The sequence below is a fragment of the Gekko japonicus genome, unplaced genomic scaffold, assembly GCF_001447785.1.
Source record: "Gekko japonicus isolate JY-2015 unplaced genomic scaffold, Gekko_japonicus_V1.1 scaffold674, whole genome shotgun sequence".
Lineage (NCBI taxonomy): Eukaryota > Metazoa > Chordata > Lepidosauria > Squamata > Gekkonidae > Gekko > Gekko japonicus.
In genome coordinates this window covers 157,472-174,456 of record NW_015172574.1, presented here as the reverse complement: position 1 = coordinate 174,456, position 16,985 = coordinate 157,472, and the positions used below count along the sequence as shown (strand labels likewise).

Below are 16,985 nucleotides of genomic sequence, written 5' to 3'. Positions count from 1 at the left end.
CTCTTCTCTTTTTTCTCCTTTCCCTCTTTGCCTCCTTCTTCCCTTCTCTCTCTTTCTTTCCCTCCTTCTTTCCTTCTCTTTCTTTCCCTCTTTCCTTCCTTCTTTCCTTCTCTCTACTCTCTCTCTTTCCTTCCCTCTTTCCTCCTTCTGTGGCCCAACTCTCTTTGCTCCCCCCCTCAGGCCAGCTGGGGAAGGGAAGGCTTTTGAACATGCCTCCCCCCCTTTTGCTTCTTCTTCTGACATAAGGGGCGTGCCATATGCTAATAGCCTAGTAGCTCATTAGCATACTATATGCTAATGAGCTCCTGCAGCTCTTTTTCTACGAAAAGACCCCTGCTTCTTTGTCAGAATAGAAATGGTGATTATTTTCACTCCATTTCTCATTTCTTGGCACTGAATTCCCCCCATAAAATATATGCTGTGTAAAACATTATTTGCATAACTATAAATCAACATTATACATCATATGTAAATCATATCTACAATTAACATACATCATAGATATGGGTGTGTCCAGAGGCAGGACTGTTTGGCAGAAGATGAGATGCAAGAACCAAAGGGATCTTTTCTATCCCAAAGTGTCTCTTCCTGGAAGCAAAAAGCCAACCTTGGCTTTCCTCCACCATTGGAACAGGAGGATATCAGAAAACCCCAGAAGGCATCACTTGTCTGCCGGGATCACCCAATCAGAAAGCACTGCCTCCATGGTAGGACGATGCTTGTCTTGCAACGACATTCTGTGGAACCTCACAAGATCTTGTGGTTAGACCCAGCCCCCATGAAAGCCAATCCGTGATTGGTCCCTTTGCCCCATGGTAGTCATTCTGTTGGGGCACCCAGTGCCTGTTCTGAAAATTCTGAACTGTTCAACAGGACTGGGGAGTGCTGCTGTACAGCCCTTCCAAAATAACGACACCAACCAAATTTGGCCCGTATCCAACTCTACAGGGAGTCGTTCTAATGATTCTGTAGGCCTAGACCCAGCCCCTTGCCATGTTATGCTTGTTGCTCATTTTTGCTTGCTCTGCCACACTTTTCCCCTTGACTGATGCTTTGTGCCCTTGCGCCATTATGTTTTTCACGGGTGCATCAGAAGCGGCTGCTCTTCTGGAGCACGGAACAGCAAACGCTGCAGTTCCTTCATCATTAATCCTGTGTTAGTGACACTCTCGCCTATTCTTTTCATCCCTATTCTCCCCTGGCCTTACAATCTCCCTGGGGCAGCTCGGTCTTGTAATAATGCAGGGCATTCATGAAACCCATCAGCATTTCTGCAAGTGGAAATATTTGAAACTTTGAAAAAGCCAAACATATTACATAAAAATCTTTACCAATCTATTCTGGGACAAAAACAAAACCAAACCTCCTGAAGCCTATTTGAATGCCAACTGGAAGAGAGTGTAATGAATAGGGGAGATAATAAAAACTGAATTCCAGGTCCACGGCTACCTGCTCACATCTTCCAATATTGCTACATTGTTCTGGTGCTCAGTTTATTTAAAATATCTCTCTACCTCCTTTTCTCCCAAAGCAATGGTTGTTTTGTATACCTGCCAACAACTGAATATCTAAAAAGGGCTGATTTGCTTCCTAGCCATGAGGAATCTTGCAATGAGTGCAAACCAGAGAAAGTTAACACCTGAATCCTGGACCAGTTTAGGCTGCTACTGTAAATACTCTCTGATGGGAAAATAAAAAAGCCCCATGCATACAGAGAGCTAGGCTGCGGTCACACGCGTGAGATAATGCACGCGGGGGGGGGGGAGCAAGGCTATTTGCTCTGTAGGAATTTGACACGCGGGGGCAGCCTGCCACTGTGTGATCAGACGCAACCGCAGGTGAATCGGGTCCCCCCCCCATGTGTTTCTGGTGCACTTCAACGAGGATGCTCCCTATGCAGTGCAATGATGTGCATACCGAGATGGAGGGAAAACCAACGGCATGGAGTCGGGATGGCCCAGGGGAAAGTCCGTCCATGGCCTGTAGCGGCCCATTTGCTACCGGACTTTCCCTGGTGTCTTTTTACTCCACTTCTATAGTGGAGCAAAATGGGTTGCTGATGGGTGCCAGACGCTTCCCAGCTGTTTGTGTCTGATCGCACCCTTTCAATCCGCCTGGCATTTGCGCCTATGGTGGGGATAATTGTGTGTGTGATCGCAGCCCTAGAATGTCAAGGCAGAGAGCTGTGCTGCACCTCTTTCCCTGTCAAACTGGCTTTGAATGCACATGAAGTTGTGGGGGAAGTATGGATGATTTCCCATCTCCAACCTGACACTGGACAATCCAAAGGTACAATTGTACAGGTAGGGATGTTGTGAAGGAATCTTTGGAAATTCCACTCTCCTGGAATTTTTTTCCTCTTGGACTTTGTAAGTTCTCAGTGGCCTGGGGAAGGGGCCCTGGCTCAGTGTAGAGTATCTGCAGGGTAGGCAGAAGGTCCAGTTCAGTCCTGGGCATCTCCTGTTAAAAAGGACCAGGTTGCAAGTGAAGTGAAAGACCCTGGTGAGCTGCCAGCTTGAGTAGACAATAATGACCCTGATAGGCCAGGGGCTGGGCTCAGAGTAAAGCAGCATTATGTTGGGGAGAGGCTACGGCTCAGTGGTAGAGCATCTGCTTGGTATTCAGAAAACCCCAGGGTCAGTCTTCAGCAACTCCTGCTAAAAGGACCAGGGAGTAGGTGATGAGAAAGACCTCTGCCTGAGACCTTGGAGAGCTGCTGCCAGTCTTGAGTAGACAAGACTGACTTTGATGGACCAAGGGTGTGATTCGGTATCAGGCTTGTTCTCCCCCCGCCCCGACTTTCTTAACGTTTTGTGTTTTGGAGTTTACACAATCATATTTCTGCATAACTGGGCAGTCTTCTGGGTAGATAGAAACCAATTCCTTGTCTGCAGGTGGTCTGATTTTATGATTGGAATGCGGTTCATGCAATTTACTATTAGGTCAGAGGGCCTGAAGCATCTGAGCATGGATTATTATTTATGTGTTTATTAATTCAATTTATACCATGCCACCCCTACCGAGGCAGGCTCAGGGCGGCTTACATAAAAAAAACCCCCAAACACATAAAATAACAATGATAAAACAGTCATAAAATCCAAGCTATCGTGAAGTGCTAGTTAGCCATGCCTCATGTCCAGTCTCTCACTTCCAGTGTAATAAGTCTAAACCAGCAGTTCTCATGCTTACAGTGAAATCTTATGCGGAGGCAGTTCAGTCTAAGCCCACTGAAATCAAAATTCTGCTTAAGGAATGTGCCATCACTGGAGATTTTGAGACCCACAGTTCAAGCTACTGTACTCTTCAGGGCTTGCTTGCAAAGTTGTTGTTGTTCAGTCGCACAGTCGAGTCCGACTCTTCGCGACCCCATGGACTAGATCACGCCAGGCCTTCATGTCTTCCGCTGTCCCCTGAAGTTGGCTCAACTTCATGTTCGTTGCATCGATGACACTGTCTAACCATCTCATCCTTTGCCATCACCGTCTTCTTTGACCTTCAATCTTTCCCAGCATCAGGGTCTTCTCCAGTGAGCGCTCCTTTCTCATTTGGTGGCCAAAGTATTTGAGCTTCATTTTCATTATCTGGCCTTCCAGGGAACAGTCAGGGTTGATTTCTTTTAGGACTGACTGATTGCTTGCATTTTAGGATTGCTTGCAAAGTAACTCCATACTATTTTACCCTTCCCCAACACAGAATGCAAGAATCACACCTCACTTAACATGGAACAAACTTCCGTTTTGTTTGTCATGATGAATACTTATAAATACACTGCATTACTGAGCAGTGAGCTGTATTTCGGGGTTGCTTTGCCCCTGACATGGAGGCAAACCCGAATCTGCCATTGTACCTCCCAGAGCCTATTCTACCAGCTCAACCCATTCCTCTTCCTCCCTCCTGACTTCATGACCAACTGTGAGAGACTCGAGATCTGCCCACATGACAGAGAGACTGAGGAATGTGGAATAAATTCCACAACTCACTTGGAGAATGTGATCCTGCCTTTCCACCTGCATTCTGGAGGCTTCACAGAAGGCACAAGAAAGCCGAGCACTACGGTTGCCAGGCACTAGCTGACAACCAGTAGGAGATGGAGGGGACAAGGATGAGGGGAACAATGTCACATCACTTCCAGCTCAAAACCAGAAGAGACATCACCTTGTTGGCGTAATGTTCTAGGATCCCCCCAAAACTCGATGGAAAAATCATTACTTTTTTTGGGGGGGGAGGGAACCTAGAGCATCACGCCAACATGGTGATGTCACATTTGGTTTTGAACAGGATGTGTCATTGCACCAATGGCGCAAGAACTCTTCCCGCCCTTTTTTTGCCCTGCTGAGAGGCAGTGGAGACAGCGGCTGGAGGACAGGACGTCTCTTGCTACAGCAGGAGACCCGGTGAATCTACCTAGCACAGAGAGGCTCCATGGCCTCTGATACCCCAAACATGCGAGAGGCATCAGACCAAACAAGGCAAAGGCCTGCTCTGGTACACAGGCATTCCCTTTGCCAAGTGGGGCCTTGCCCTGCCTCAGTTGACACTTCCAGTTGTGATCATGATACTGCCACTCCCTTGGTGCCATGGAGGAGGGGGGAGGGGGGCATAACGCAACTCAGCAAGGGTCATGGCTTCATGCCCAGATTCCCGTTCCTTGGATCACATGACCTGAGCAATCAGCTGATGTCACTTCATATGTAATGACATCTAGTGTGGTAGAACGGAGGGGAGGCAGATGCTTCTCTACCACCCGAGACAGAGAGCGGCATCTGATAATGTCTGAACAGGAAAAAGCAATGAAAATCATGCAAAGGAAAGGGTAATATGATGCAGAGAACAACAGTATCAGGATGGTAGGGGGAGGTGCAGATTTAGCCTCCAGGGCAGCGGCGTTCCTGCCCCGCTTCACCCCTTTGCTTTCTGCTGCATGAGTATGCAGTTGGCAGGGAACTAATCTGTCTTTTTATGGAAATGGGGGAGGTAAAACCCCCCACAACCAGTTCTTCTTCTTCTTCTTTTTAAGGACAATGTATCAGACGCTAAGAAAAACACTGAACGTGGAGTCCAGCAGCTGATGGTCACATGACCGCCTTCCCATTAGTAATCCCTTGAAACGCTTCGTTCCCTGCAAATGGAAATTAAAACAATAATTTCAAATGAGGCCATCTGGACTGTTCCATCTGTCGATTATGCAGATGTGCTGGGCTAAGCTCACTGCAGATTCAGAAAAGGCGGGGAATGGAGTGTTCAAACTGTTCTGGTTGATGGCTGACTGTACAGAGGGGACCGATGAACGTAAGCCTTGATAAGAAGGTACCAAATGCCTAGAAGCCAAGGGTCCCCACTGATGCTCTTGCCTTTCCCTCACCTGCTAAGTTGATTATAAAGATGGTTTTTGCTGTTTATGACTCCAGTTGCAAAAACAGTAAAGACAATAAATAAAAAAGATGGTTCTCTTCTATCCAGAGAAGAAAGAAGTTGGAAAGCGGTTGCCAGGCAACAGCAATGTGCTCACTGCCTCCCCTGAACCTGATTGACTTAGAGCCTGGCAATACATAGCAAGGGGAAATTGACCGCTTAGAAACTTGACAGTCTTTCACCCATAATTACACCTATAGATAGGTGAGGTTCTGTGGCGTTGACCATTGGGATGGTCACTCTTTCAGCCTAACCTACCTCACAGGATTGCTGCAAGAAGAAGTGGGGGAAGGGAGCATCATATGCACTGCCCCAAGCAGTACATTTGAAAAAAGAGCAGGATTAAAATTTCACAGACAGAACAACAGATAGATATAAGGAAGTTAGACATTAGTGTTGCTAAGTGTTGTAAGTTGCCGAGGGACCCCTGGGTGAGCAGCAACTAAAAAAATCTAGTAAATTTTTTGATAAAACTGATAAGATTGTTAAAAAGGATAGACAGATGCATTAGATAAAATAGATAAGACAGATAGTCAGGTAAGATAGTTAAGACAGGCAAGACGGACAGACAAGACATATAAGGCAGATGGAAAGATAGGTAAGGCAGACAGATGTTAGATGAGATAGATGAAACAGATGGACAGATAGATAGATTAGATAAGGTTGATAAGGCAGACAGTCAGATTAGAGATGGACAGAGAGACAGACACCCATTGGCATCCCTACCGTCTCAGGAATGCTCAGAGACCAGGGCCAAGCCGAAGTGGCCCGGTGGTCAAGGCTACTTGGATTTGAAGGTGGGAAACTCAAAAGGCACCCCCCCCTTTAGAAAATTAACACAGCCCACAATTAGGCTTGCCGACCTTTGGAGATCTCACAGAATTCCAAATGATCCCCAGACTACAGAGATCAGTTCACCTGGAGAAAACGGCTGCTTTAGACAGTGGACTCTATGGCATTTTACCCCACTGAGGTCCCTCCCCTACCCAGACCACACCCTCCCTAGGTTCTACTCCCAAATCTCTAGGAATTTCCCAATCCAGGGTTTGCAATCCTAATCACAGTCTACTCCAGCGAAGTGAAAAGCTTCATGAATGGGACTCATCCCCTTCAATATCACCCTCATTAAGGTAACAGGCTGATGGCAGTCAGAAACAGAAGGCCTGCGTCGTCCTTCCTGACTCTACTTTGGCTTCATGCAACCGGGCTAAAGGCGAGCGCTCTCTTCTGTATTCTCACCCCAACAATGGGCAGCTCCATATTCAAAGTGAATGAAGGAAGTAGGCTTAAATGGTTACTTTTAAGTGGGGATTAGAAATGCTGCTATGACAACGGGAGCGACATGACCAGGTTGTAGAACAGACTTCAAAAACACCACACGAATAGGCACTCCAATTATGTTTGTCAGGACAGCAAGAGTGGAGTACACACACTGCGCACAAAATCACACAACGTTTTCCAGGTTCAGTACAGGAGGGAAGGTTCTGTCGAGACTGATGCCCCTCGATCCTATTTAGAATGCCACGTAGAATTCAATTGTAAATTTAGCTCCTGCTGCAGAACTCCATGGGAAATGCTCAGTGATACAGAAGGCATATCTCACAAGGAGATACGGAATTCTCCTTCTGTTCAGGGACATGGCTATTAAGCTTTCCTCGAGCATTTTATGGAGTTGCCCCCATTACAATTCATGAGATCTTTCCATCCAGCTGACCTCCCCTCTCCTTACCACACTTCAGAGCATAAATTTTATTTCACTGTGATTCCAAACACAAGTCTGTTCATCCATTTGAAATAGGGTTTCCAACCCCCAGGTGGTGGCTGGAGGTCTCCCACTATTACAAGCGATCTCCAGGCAACAGAGATCAGTTCACCTGGAGAAAATGGCCGCTTTGGAAGGGAGACTTTATGTATGGCATTATGCCCCATTGCAGGGCTCCTTTTGTAGAAAAAGCCCAGCAGGAACTCATTAGCATAACAGGCCACACCCAACAGCAGGAACTCATTAGCCTATTAGGCCACACCCCTGGCAGCACAGCACATTAACATATTAGGCCACACCCCCATGTTACCAGAAGTGTGGTCATCCAGCCACACCCACCTTTTGCTTCTTATTCTGTTTACCTTGCTTGTTGTCAAAACCCAGGGCTTTTTTTGAAGCAGGAACTTCTTTGCATGTTAGGCCACACACCCCTAATGTAGCCAATCCTAATGAGTTTCTGCGGTTGGGTGTGGCCTATTATGCTAATGAGTTCCTGCTGGGCGTGGCCAACTCGGGAGCCAGCCGGAACTCCGTTCCTGAGCGTTCCTGCCCAAAAATAGCCACTCGTCCTTTTCAGGCTCCATCCCTCAAATCTCCTGGTATTTCCAATTACAAAGTAGAAAATACAGACCTTTTGCAAACAATGACTGACTTCCCCCACCCTGATTTCATGCCTGCAATGTTCTATTGTTGACCCCCCCATCAGGCACCTGGGGGTGGTTGAGCAGGGGGAGCCAAGCAGGGGGGAGAGATAATGGGCTATGAAGGCAGGCTTTGTATTTTGTGAAATATTCAGGTTTTCCACATTATAATGGACAGCGTCTCTGCTCCTTGTCTCTTGAGCCCTCCTGGGACATCTATCTGCTGCCATCGAGCCTCTCTTCTTCCTTTAATTTCCTCCTCAAAACCCATTAGGGTCGAAACAGACATACTATGAATAGCTCTCAGCGCACATGGAATTGCACATGTACAAATGACGCTGCCTTATAACCGAGTCAGACCCTTGGTCTACCGTGGTCAGGAATGGGTCTTTCATGTCACCCGCTACCTGATCTTTTTATCTAGAAATGACAAGGATTGAACCTGGGACCTTCTGCATGCCCAGCAGATGCTCTTCCCTTGAGCTACGCCCCCCCCCCCACCGAATGACTCAAATGCTGATATGCTGATATGCTACTCCTTCACTCCACTGGGAGCAGGAAAAGGAGAGAGTTGCCTAGCTATTGCTAAGCGGTCACTGCAACTTTTACCATGCTGATTCTGAAATAATACCTGGATAGTCCTTTAAAATACTTCGCTTCACAAGACCAAATTTATGTGCTGAGAATATATGCTGAATGGATTTGCAAAGGCCGAGCCATTGTGTGTCTACAGTACTGCTGCTCAGCCCACATCAACCACATCCCCATAAGTCTACAAATGTGTTAAAGGTAGAATTGCCAGCCTCCAGGTGGGGCCTGAAGATCTCCTGGCATTACAACTGGTCTCCAGACTCCAGAGATCAGTTCCCAGGAGAAAGTGGCTGCTTTGGAGGGGGGGGGCTATGGCATTATATTCTGCTGAAGGCCCCTCCCCTCCCCAAACTACACCCTCTCCAGGATCCACCCCCAAATCTCCAGGAATTTCCCAACCTGAAATGTGCTCTTGCACAAAATGAGCAGCCTATGACCTCTATTCCATGTCTCACTCCTGGCCTACATGGTATTACTTCCTTTTAACAAGCAGTGCGTGCGTGCCGTTATTAAAAAACAATCAAAATTCTGCACCCACATCTAAATTATGCACTAATCCATTATGGAAATCCAGCTCCATATGCACAGTTTCTCTTATTATTCAGAAATTATTTCACCATTTTTATTACTTTGTCAGGCTGGGGGAGGGCAAGAAGCTACGCATGACATAGTCACCCCACCACCAATCATCAATTTTAAATCTATCTATGTTCATTTCCTCTCTAAATCCTGAGACTTCTTCACCCACCATCCAAGGATATCTTTACAACTAGATGGATTAGAAACTTGCAAAGGCTAGAAAGAAAATGACTTTTGAGATTCTCAGGAAGGTGAATTTTGTGCCCAGTGGCACATTCTCTACTCTTTCTCCGCCCTCCATGGAAGAGTGGCAGACACGCAGAAGGCCTGTTTTTGGCCAAGCAGGTGCCTCCAAAGAGCTAGCAGAGTCTTGCAAGGCCACCATTTGATTGGCTGGCCCAGAAGGTTTGTCTCTCATCAATTAATACCAAAGCTCTAGCTGGCGGTGCAGATAATCCAGTGTGCATTAAACATGATTGACTCGAGTATTTACTGTGCACCTGGTAGCCGACAGAACAGCTGGACGGCTGTCATCGTCATGTCCCTAATGTCCTCTTCTTCAAAACATTAGCCACCAAAGGACTGTATGGGTTCATTGAGGAATAAACACCTTGCGTCCTCTATTTTATTTATTCTTATCTGCTTCATTGATACCATGCCTGTCTGTGCAATGGGGACACAATGCAGTTGACACTGGTCTCCTCTCCTCTATTTTATCACAACAACCCTGTGAGGTAGGTTAGGCTGAGAGCATGTGATTGGTCCAAGGTCATCCAGGCAGCTTCCAAGGCACAGTGGGAACCTGAACCCTGTTGTCCCAAATCCTAGTCCAACTCTCTAAGCACTACACCAGGCTGGGTCTGTATGTGAGGCCCGGCCAACCAAAGACTCAGGGCCAAGTTTGGCCCACAAATCTATCATCTCGGTTTGGTAAAAAAAATTGTCCACTGGGAAGGGAGGGAAAGTTTCAAACAGAAACAGGAGACAGAAAAGAAATGCAAACATTTCATGCCTTGTATCCTGCCTGATTATTGTCCTAAGGGCTTTGCAAGCGTTCTAGGAGTGTGCACTGGAATGATTGTTTCAATTCCATATCGTGAGTTTTTTGGGAGGGGGGGGTATAAGTTTTTGAGACTCATAGTTCAGAGTACTTTGTCTCTCAAGAACTTATACCCTCCAAATCTTGTTGGTCCCTAAGATGTTGCTGGACTCAGACATAGCTCTCCTACGGCAGGATACCCTCCTGAAACTATCTCCAACACAGAGAATCAATATCTGTGTTCCTGCCTTGGGGGCCCTCTAACAGGGAATCTGAAAAAATGTTTTGGAAATACAAAATCGGTACACCCCTGCTGCCCTTCTTCATTCTCACTGATCTCCCAAGGTTTGTGTAGCTCTGCCCTCTTTGCTCTCCAGCCTTGATATTTAAAAGCCATCGGCCATTTCGGGCGATCATAACACTACCCTTGACTGAGCCACCAATTGCTCCTAGCAACAACACTGCCTGTGAAAGCAAACAGCAAAAGAGGCAGGATCATTTTGTCTACCATTTTGATTCAGTAGAGTTATATATTTGTTTTCAATGTCCCCAGACTGCTTAGGAACCTGAGAGGCAATCCTGCTCTGGCAAAGGGGGGAAACATTATCATATACAGACAATCTGAAAACTAGGGATGCAAACACAAGGAGGGGTGAGCACTGGCCTTGCTTCTGATCTTGATGTGGGTCTTCTGTATACAGTATGCATGTATATAGAACTGTACACTTTGCACAACCTGATCACTGCATTTTTCTCACTTCTGGATAGGCCAGGCTAGCTTGATCTCATCAGACCTCAGAAGCTAAGCAGGGTGGGCCTTGGCTAGCATTTGGAAGGGAATACCAGGGTTGTGAATACAAAAGTCCGCATGGTCAAAGCAATGGTATTCCCAGTAGTCATGTATGGCAGCGAGAGTTAGACTATAAGGAAGGCCGAGCGCCGAAGAATAGATTCTTTTGAACTATGGTGCTGGAGAAGACTCTTGAGAGTCCCTTGGACTGCAAGAAGATCAAATCAGTCAATCCTAAAAGAAATCAACCCTGACTGTTCCCTGGAAGGCCAGACAATGAAACTGAAGCTCAAATACTTTGGCCACCAAATGAGAAGGGAGCACTCACTGGAGAAGACCCTGATGCTGGGAAAGATTGAAGGTCAAAGAAGACAGGGACAGCAAAGGATGAGATGGTTAGACAGTGTCATCGATGCAACAAACATGAAATTGAGCAAACTTCAGAGGACGGCGGAAGACAGGAGGGCCTGGCGGGAGTTGGTCCATGGGGTCGCGAAGAGTCGGACTCGACTGTGCAACTGAACAACAACAACCAGGGTTGTGACACAGAGGAAGGCAAATGGCAAATGACTTCTGAAACAAGTCAAGCTTGCCACCTAGTGGTGCCTAATGCTAAAGAGCTAGAACTTCTGGCTGCCAGACACTCTTAGGATCTCCTGGCTATGCTACACACACTGCCATATGATAATAATAATAATCTCACGTCTGTTTTCCATGCAGTAATTACATTTTCAAGTCATTTGCACAGAGCTACAACGGACACGCACGTCATTTTTTGTGGTTGGGTCCCATACTACACTGGTCATGTTTATTTATTTTTATTTATTTATTTGAAAGGAGGAATCATATGGGTAAGATTGATCATGTGGATCCTACCTCTATCCGTGTCAGTAGGGGGCATGGATATGGCTAAGACTTATACAAGATCAACATCCTTGTGGAGCATCATGTAATCCATCTATGGGGAAATGGCAACCACTCCATACTGGCACTGTGAGGGATTGTCAGGACTGAAGCAAGAACGTCATTGTACATCCACACCCGGTACCAAGGCCAATAAGCTGTCAAGGATGTGCTCCAATCACTCTTCACACAGGAATATGTAGATATTCCTCTGAGCATTGTTATCCTCTGAGCATTGTTATCCCCATCTGAGTTCTGGGCCTTGTTTCCAAACCTTCTAGTCATTTGGAACCTTCTAGTTTTTCAGTTTTTAAAAAATTCTGAATTTTGTGCAGTTGTCAGAGACTAGGTGCAAACCAAGTCAGAGTCCAAAGATTCAGTCTACAAGGTCAGTTACCAGAGTCCAATTCAGAGCATGGTTCAGAAAGCAAGGTCTAGCAGCCCAAGGTCATATACAGGAGCAAGCTGGTTCAATGGCCACTGGAGTGGTGCACAGTCAGAAGCTGTGGTCCCAGAGTCCACCAGGTGATGATTTGTTGCTTCCACATGGAGCAGCCTCCCTTGACTGGTTTTTATAGGCATCTGTTGCAAGGTCTTACTTGCAGCCAGCTGCTTGGGAGTAACCCTGCAGCTACTCATCATCAGCAAGCAGTTGGCATCGGGCCAGGAGATGTGCACTTTTTGTCTTCTCTCCTGGAGCTCTATTCTAAGTCTTCGTCTCCAGCGCTCAAAGGGTGTGGATGAAAGTGGAGGGCTGGTAATGAGCACCTGGGTTTCCTCTGTTGGAAAAGAGCTGGAAGGTGCTGGTGGCTCTGCATCAGCTGTCCACTGTGAACTCTGACAAGCCTGCAGTTCATCTTCTTGCTTGCCGGCTTCTGCTTCTTCTTCTCCTGAGGAGTCCTCCTCTCCTGGATGACCCTTGACCACAGTGTGGCACGTGTCCAGTCACCTGCATTTTTCAGTTCCTTTATTTCTTTCACACCTTCTCCCATATATTAGCAATATGCATGAGCTCAGTGACAGAATAGCAAGCTTGCTGTAATCATCACCAAAATCCATTATGTATGATGTTTTTACTGATGTATATGTAATTGTGAGTATAGATCAAAACTTTCCAAAAGAGCTATCAATATAATTATATGACCAGTGCTGTTGAGACTTGTTTCGTATATTTCACCAATCAGAATAATGCACATGTATGCATCAGGAAAACAACACACAAATTGTATCTTAATGTAGTCATATATAAGTTTGCATCAAGATTGCTTTCTTGCAGCGATTTAGCAATGCGTACATATGCATCAGGAAAGCAGTAGGGGAAAGGAAGTCGATGAATGGAACTTTGTGGTGGATTGTGCATGGTTAAATTGGATTTTCAAGGGAACTTGAACACATAGCAAAGCAAGTACATGGAACAAATAAGCAACTATACAGGTGTTGGTGGTGCGGAATTGGCTCATCCCTACAATTAGGATTGCTAGCATTGGGTCGGCAAATGCTGGGAGATTTTGAGAGCAGTTCCTGGGGAGGGTGGAGTTTGGAGAGGATGTGACATGGATTCTGGGTCACACTCTAGGAATTTCCCCTAAACTCTACGGTAGTGACCACAAAGACAGGGAGAAATTCCTTGAGCGTAACTGTGGAGGCCATTTTGTGGTCATTCCCCCCCCCCTCAGTTTCTTGAGGGTGGAGGACTGGAACTGAGGGCAGGGCTCACTCACCATGAGTGGACAAATGGGAAAGTTACCTACGAGGAGCTCCTTTACATATTAGGCCACACACCCCTAGTGTAGCCAATCCTCCAAGAGCTTACAGAGCTCTTCTTAATGGGGCTACTGTAAGCTCTTGGGGGAAGTTTTTACTATCACCCCTTTCCCCTTCCTCCTAGGGTTGTTACCATGGGAATGAAGCAGTGAAGCAGTGAAGTGGCTAAATTTGCGGATGATACAAAGTTGTTCAGGGTGGTGAAAACCAGTGAGGATTGTGAGGCACTCCAAGGGGATCTGTCAAGGATGGGCGAGTGGGCGTCAACATGGCAAATGGGGTTCAATGTGGCCAAGTGCAAGGTGATGCACATTGGAGCCAAAAATCCTAAATATAAATACACATTGATGGGGTCTGAACTGGCAGAGACTGAGCAAGAGAGAGATCTTGGAGTTGTAGTGGATAACTCACTGAAAATGTCGAGACAGTGTGTGACTGCAATAAAGAAGGCCAATGCTATGCTGGGGATTATTAGGAAGGGTATTGAAAACAGATCAGCCAATATAATAATGCCCCTATATAAATCAATGGTGAGACCTCATTTGGAATACTGTGTGCAGTTCTGGGCACCACACCTTAAAAAGGATATTATAGCTTTGGAAAAAGTGCAGAAAAGGGCAACTCGAATGATAAAAGGGTTGGAACACTTTCCCTATGAGGAAAGGTTAAAGTGCTTAGGGCTCTTTAGCTTGGAGAAAAGACGACTGAGGGGTGACATGATCGAGGTTTATAAGATTATGCATGGGAAAGAGCAGGTAAAGAAAGAGGTACTTTTCTCCCTTTCTCACAATACAAGAACTCGTGGGCACTCCATGAAACTGCAGAGCGGTCGGGTTAGAATGGATAAAAGGAAGTACTTCTTCACCCAAAGAGTGATTAACACTTGGAATTCACTGCCACAGGAAGTGGTGGGTGCTACAAGCATGGATGGCTTCAAAAGGGAATTAGATAAGCATATGGAGCAGAGGTCCATCAGTGGCTATTAGCCACAAGGTATAGCTAGGGGCTCTGGGGCAAGTGATGCTCTGTCTTCTTGGTGCTTGGGGGGGGGTCAACAGTGGGAGGGCTTCTAATGTCCTGGCCCCACTGCTGGACCTCCTGATGGCACTGGTATTTCTGGCCACTGTGTGACACAGAGTGTTGGACTGGATGGGCCTTTGGCCTGATCCAACATTGGCGTCTCTTATGTTCTTATGTTCTTATGTACATCAGGGGGTGTGTGGCCTAATATGCAAAAGAGCTCCTGCTACAAAAAGAGCCCTGCGTGAGGCTATGACACAGTAGTGTGTTTGAGGCCTGTCCTGATTTGTCCTGAAAACAAGGTAGCCTTCTAAAATATCTTTTCCTCCCTTTCATCCTTTTTCCTTTTGCATGTAGGAAAACTATATAAAAAAGATTCAATGCTTTCTGTTCCCTCCCTCCCACCCAGAGGCAAGCGTGACCTTTTTGGTGGCAATTCAGCTGCACATTCAGGGCTTTAAAAGCACTTGTTTAAGCAGTCGCCTTAGAGGCACTCAGAGGAGTCAAAGTTCCCTTGGACAGCACATTTGAATGTGTATCAACAGATTAGACGGCAGCTGCTCCCACCGTTTGGTCAACAACCTACATTAAAAAAACAACGAGTGGCATTGTGCATATTTATGTAGCTTGCATTGGAAAGGCTTGTGGCTGATTTACTTGGGTGTGCAGCACACAGAGGCAACCCCTGAGAGGAGGGGGAAGTTTTTACTATCACCCCTTTCCCCTTCCTCCTAGGGTTGTTACCATGGGAATGAAGAGAGGCTGGCTGCTTTGGACAGATTCCAGGTCCTTTCGATAAATTTCCAGTTCTCATTAAAAACAACAACAACAACACCTATTACTTCCAGGGATAAAGAGGAGGAAAAGATGTCATCAGTTCTTCTACCTAATTGCGGAGGAAAAAGTCAGTTAAGCCCCTCCTTCCAGTGTGCTGGTCCAAGGACAGCCATAGCCCTGGAGTGACTGACAAACCATTAGGCAACAGTCACTTATTCTCTAATTGTATCAATTACAACATTTAATTTTTATTCCCCCCCCCAATATTTTTTTATTTTTAAAGACATAACAAACATACCTGGGGGGAAATTTCTTTTCAATTCATTTCATTAACAAACTCATGCCTAATTTATTGTACATTTATGTCTTTCACCTTATATCATTAATGTTTAATTTTGATTTTTAATGAGGTCTCATTTTTATTAAAGTGAAATCTTTATTCGGATAGATTCAGGTGGGTAGCCGTGTTGGTCTGAAGCAACAGAGCATATATCTGATGCATCTGATGAAGTGTGCATGCACACGGAAGCTTATACCCAGAATTAAACTTTGCTGGTCTTAAAGGTGCCACTGGACTCAAACTTTGGTTTTTATTCCGCTATTACTCACTGAATTGCTATGGTTATTAACAAACTTCACACAGCCTACTGAGTGTACCCTTCATGTCCTCCCCCATTTCTGGCAATCTCCTCCCCCTGGCCTGAATTACGAATTACACAAACGTCTTTTAAAACAGTAGCCAATGAAGGCAACATTTATTTAATTATGGCCCATCTTTATCACTGAGACTAAAGGTGGATCACACATGGTAAATCAGTGCAGCCAGTAGGGTGATGCATCTAAGAAGCAGTGTAACAGGACTAGTAATGACAGAAATGTGAACAATGAATTGCTATGGTTATTAACAAACTTCACACAGCCTACTGAGTGTACCCTTCATGTCCTCCCCCATTTCTGGCAATCTCCTCCCCCTGACCTGAATTACAAATTACATTTATTTAATTATGCCCCACCTTTATCACCGAGACTAAAGGTGGATCACACATGGTAAATCAGTGCAGCCAGTAGGGTGATGCATCTAAGAAGCAGTGTAACAGGACTAGTAATGACAGAAATTTGAACAAAGCATAGGTATTAAACATGTTAAACAATGCAGAAAGATAGTGTTACCTCTGCGGACTAAAGCGGAAGGCAAACATGGCTTTCAAAAGTCAAACCACGTGAAGGAGAATGTGCCTTTGAGCTGCAACTGGCTCACAATGGCCCCATCCACAGGACGTTCCGGGCAACAGACGTGCAGGGGTGGTTTGCCATTGCCTTCCGTTGCATAGCAACCCCAGCCTTCCTTGGTGGTCTTCCATCCAAGCACTACGTGTGGCTGACACTGCTGAGGTTTCAAGTTCCAATGAGCACCGGCTAAGCTGGGCTATTCAGGCTGCCCAAACCACAACACACAGGCATATTCATGACTGGTGCTAACAAACCTCTCCTTAAGTCTGTATCAGCCTGCACTTTAGAACTGTTCAGATTCTAGAATAATTTGCTATTGTGCTTGACTGGCTGAGTTCGTATTCAGCTGCTTTTAATTTACACGACTATCACTCCATACCTATTTTACTAGCACACAGGGCTTGGGGACCTTTCAAACCTGAGCGCATCTATCTGCTTGTCAGTCTATTGAAACCGTTCAGGGAAACAGAACTGTGG

General features: G+C 45.9%; 1 protein-coding gene across 9 annotated transcripts in view; it reads right to left on the bottom strand.

The window, feature by feature from the left end:
* GNAO1 (guanine nucleotide binding protein (G protein), alpha activating activity polypeptide O) overlaps window positions 1–16,985 on the bottom strand; it is a 280,020-nt gene that overhangs the window by 147,449 nt on the left and 115,586 nt on the right. For 5 of the 9 annotated variants that reach the window (XM_015421408.1, XM_015421403.1, XM_015421404.1 and 2 more), the window contains exon 4: window positions 6,548–6,585. The exons of the other annotated variants lie outside the window; for them this stretch is intronic. In XM_015421408.1, the coding sequence (XP_015276894.1) occupies window positions 6,548–6,585 (38 nt within the window). The remainder of the gene's footprint in view (window positions 1–6,547; window positions 6,586–16,985) is intronic. 9 annotated transcript variants of the gene reach the window in all.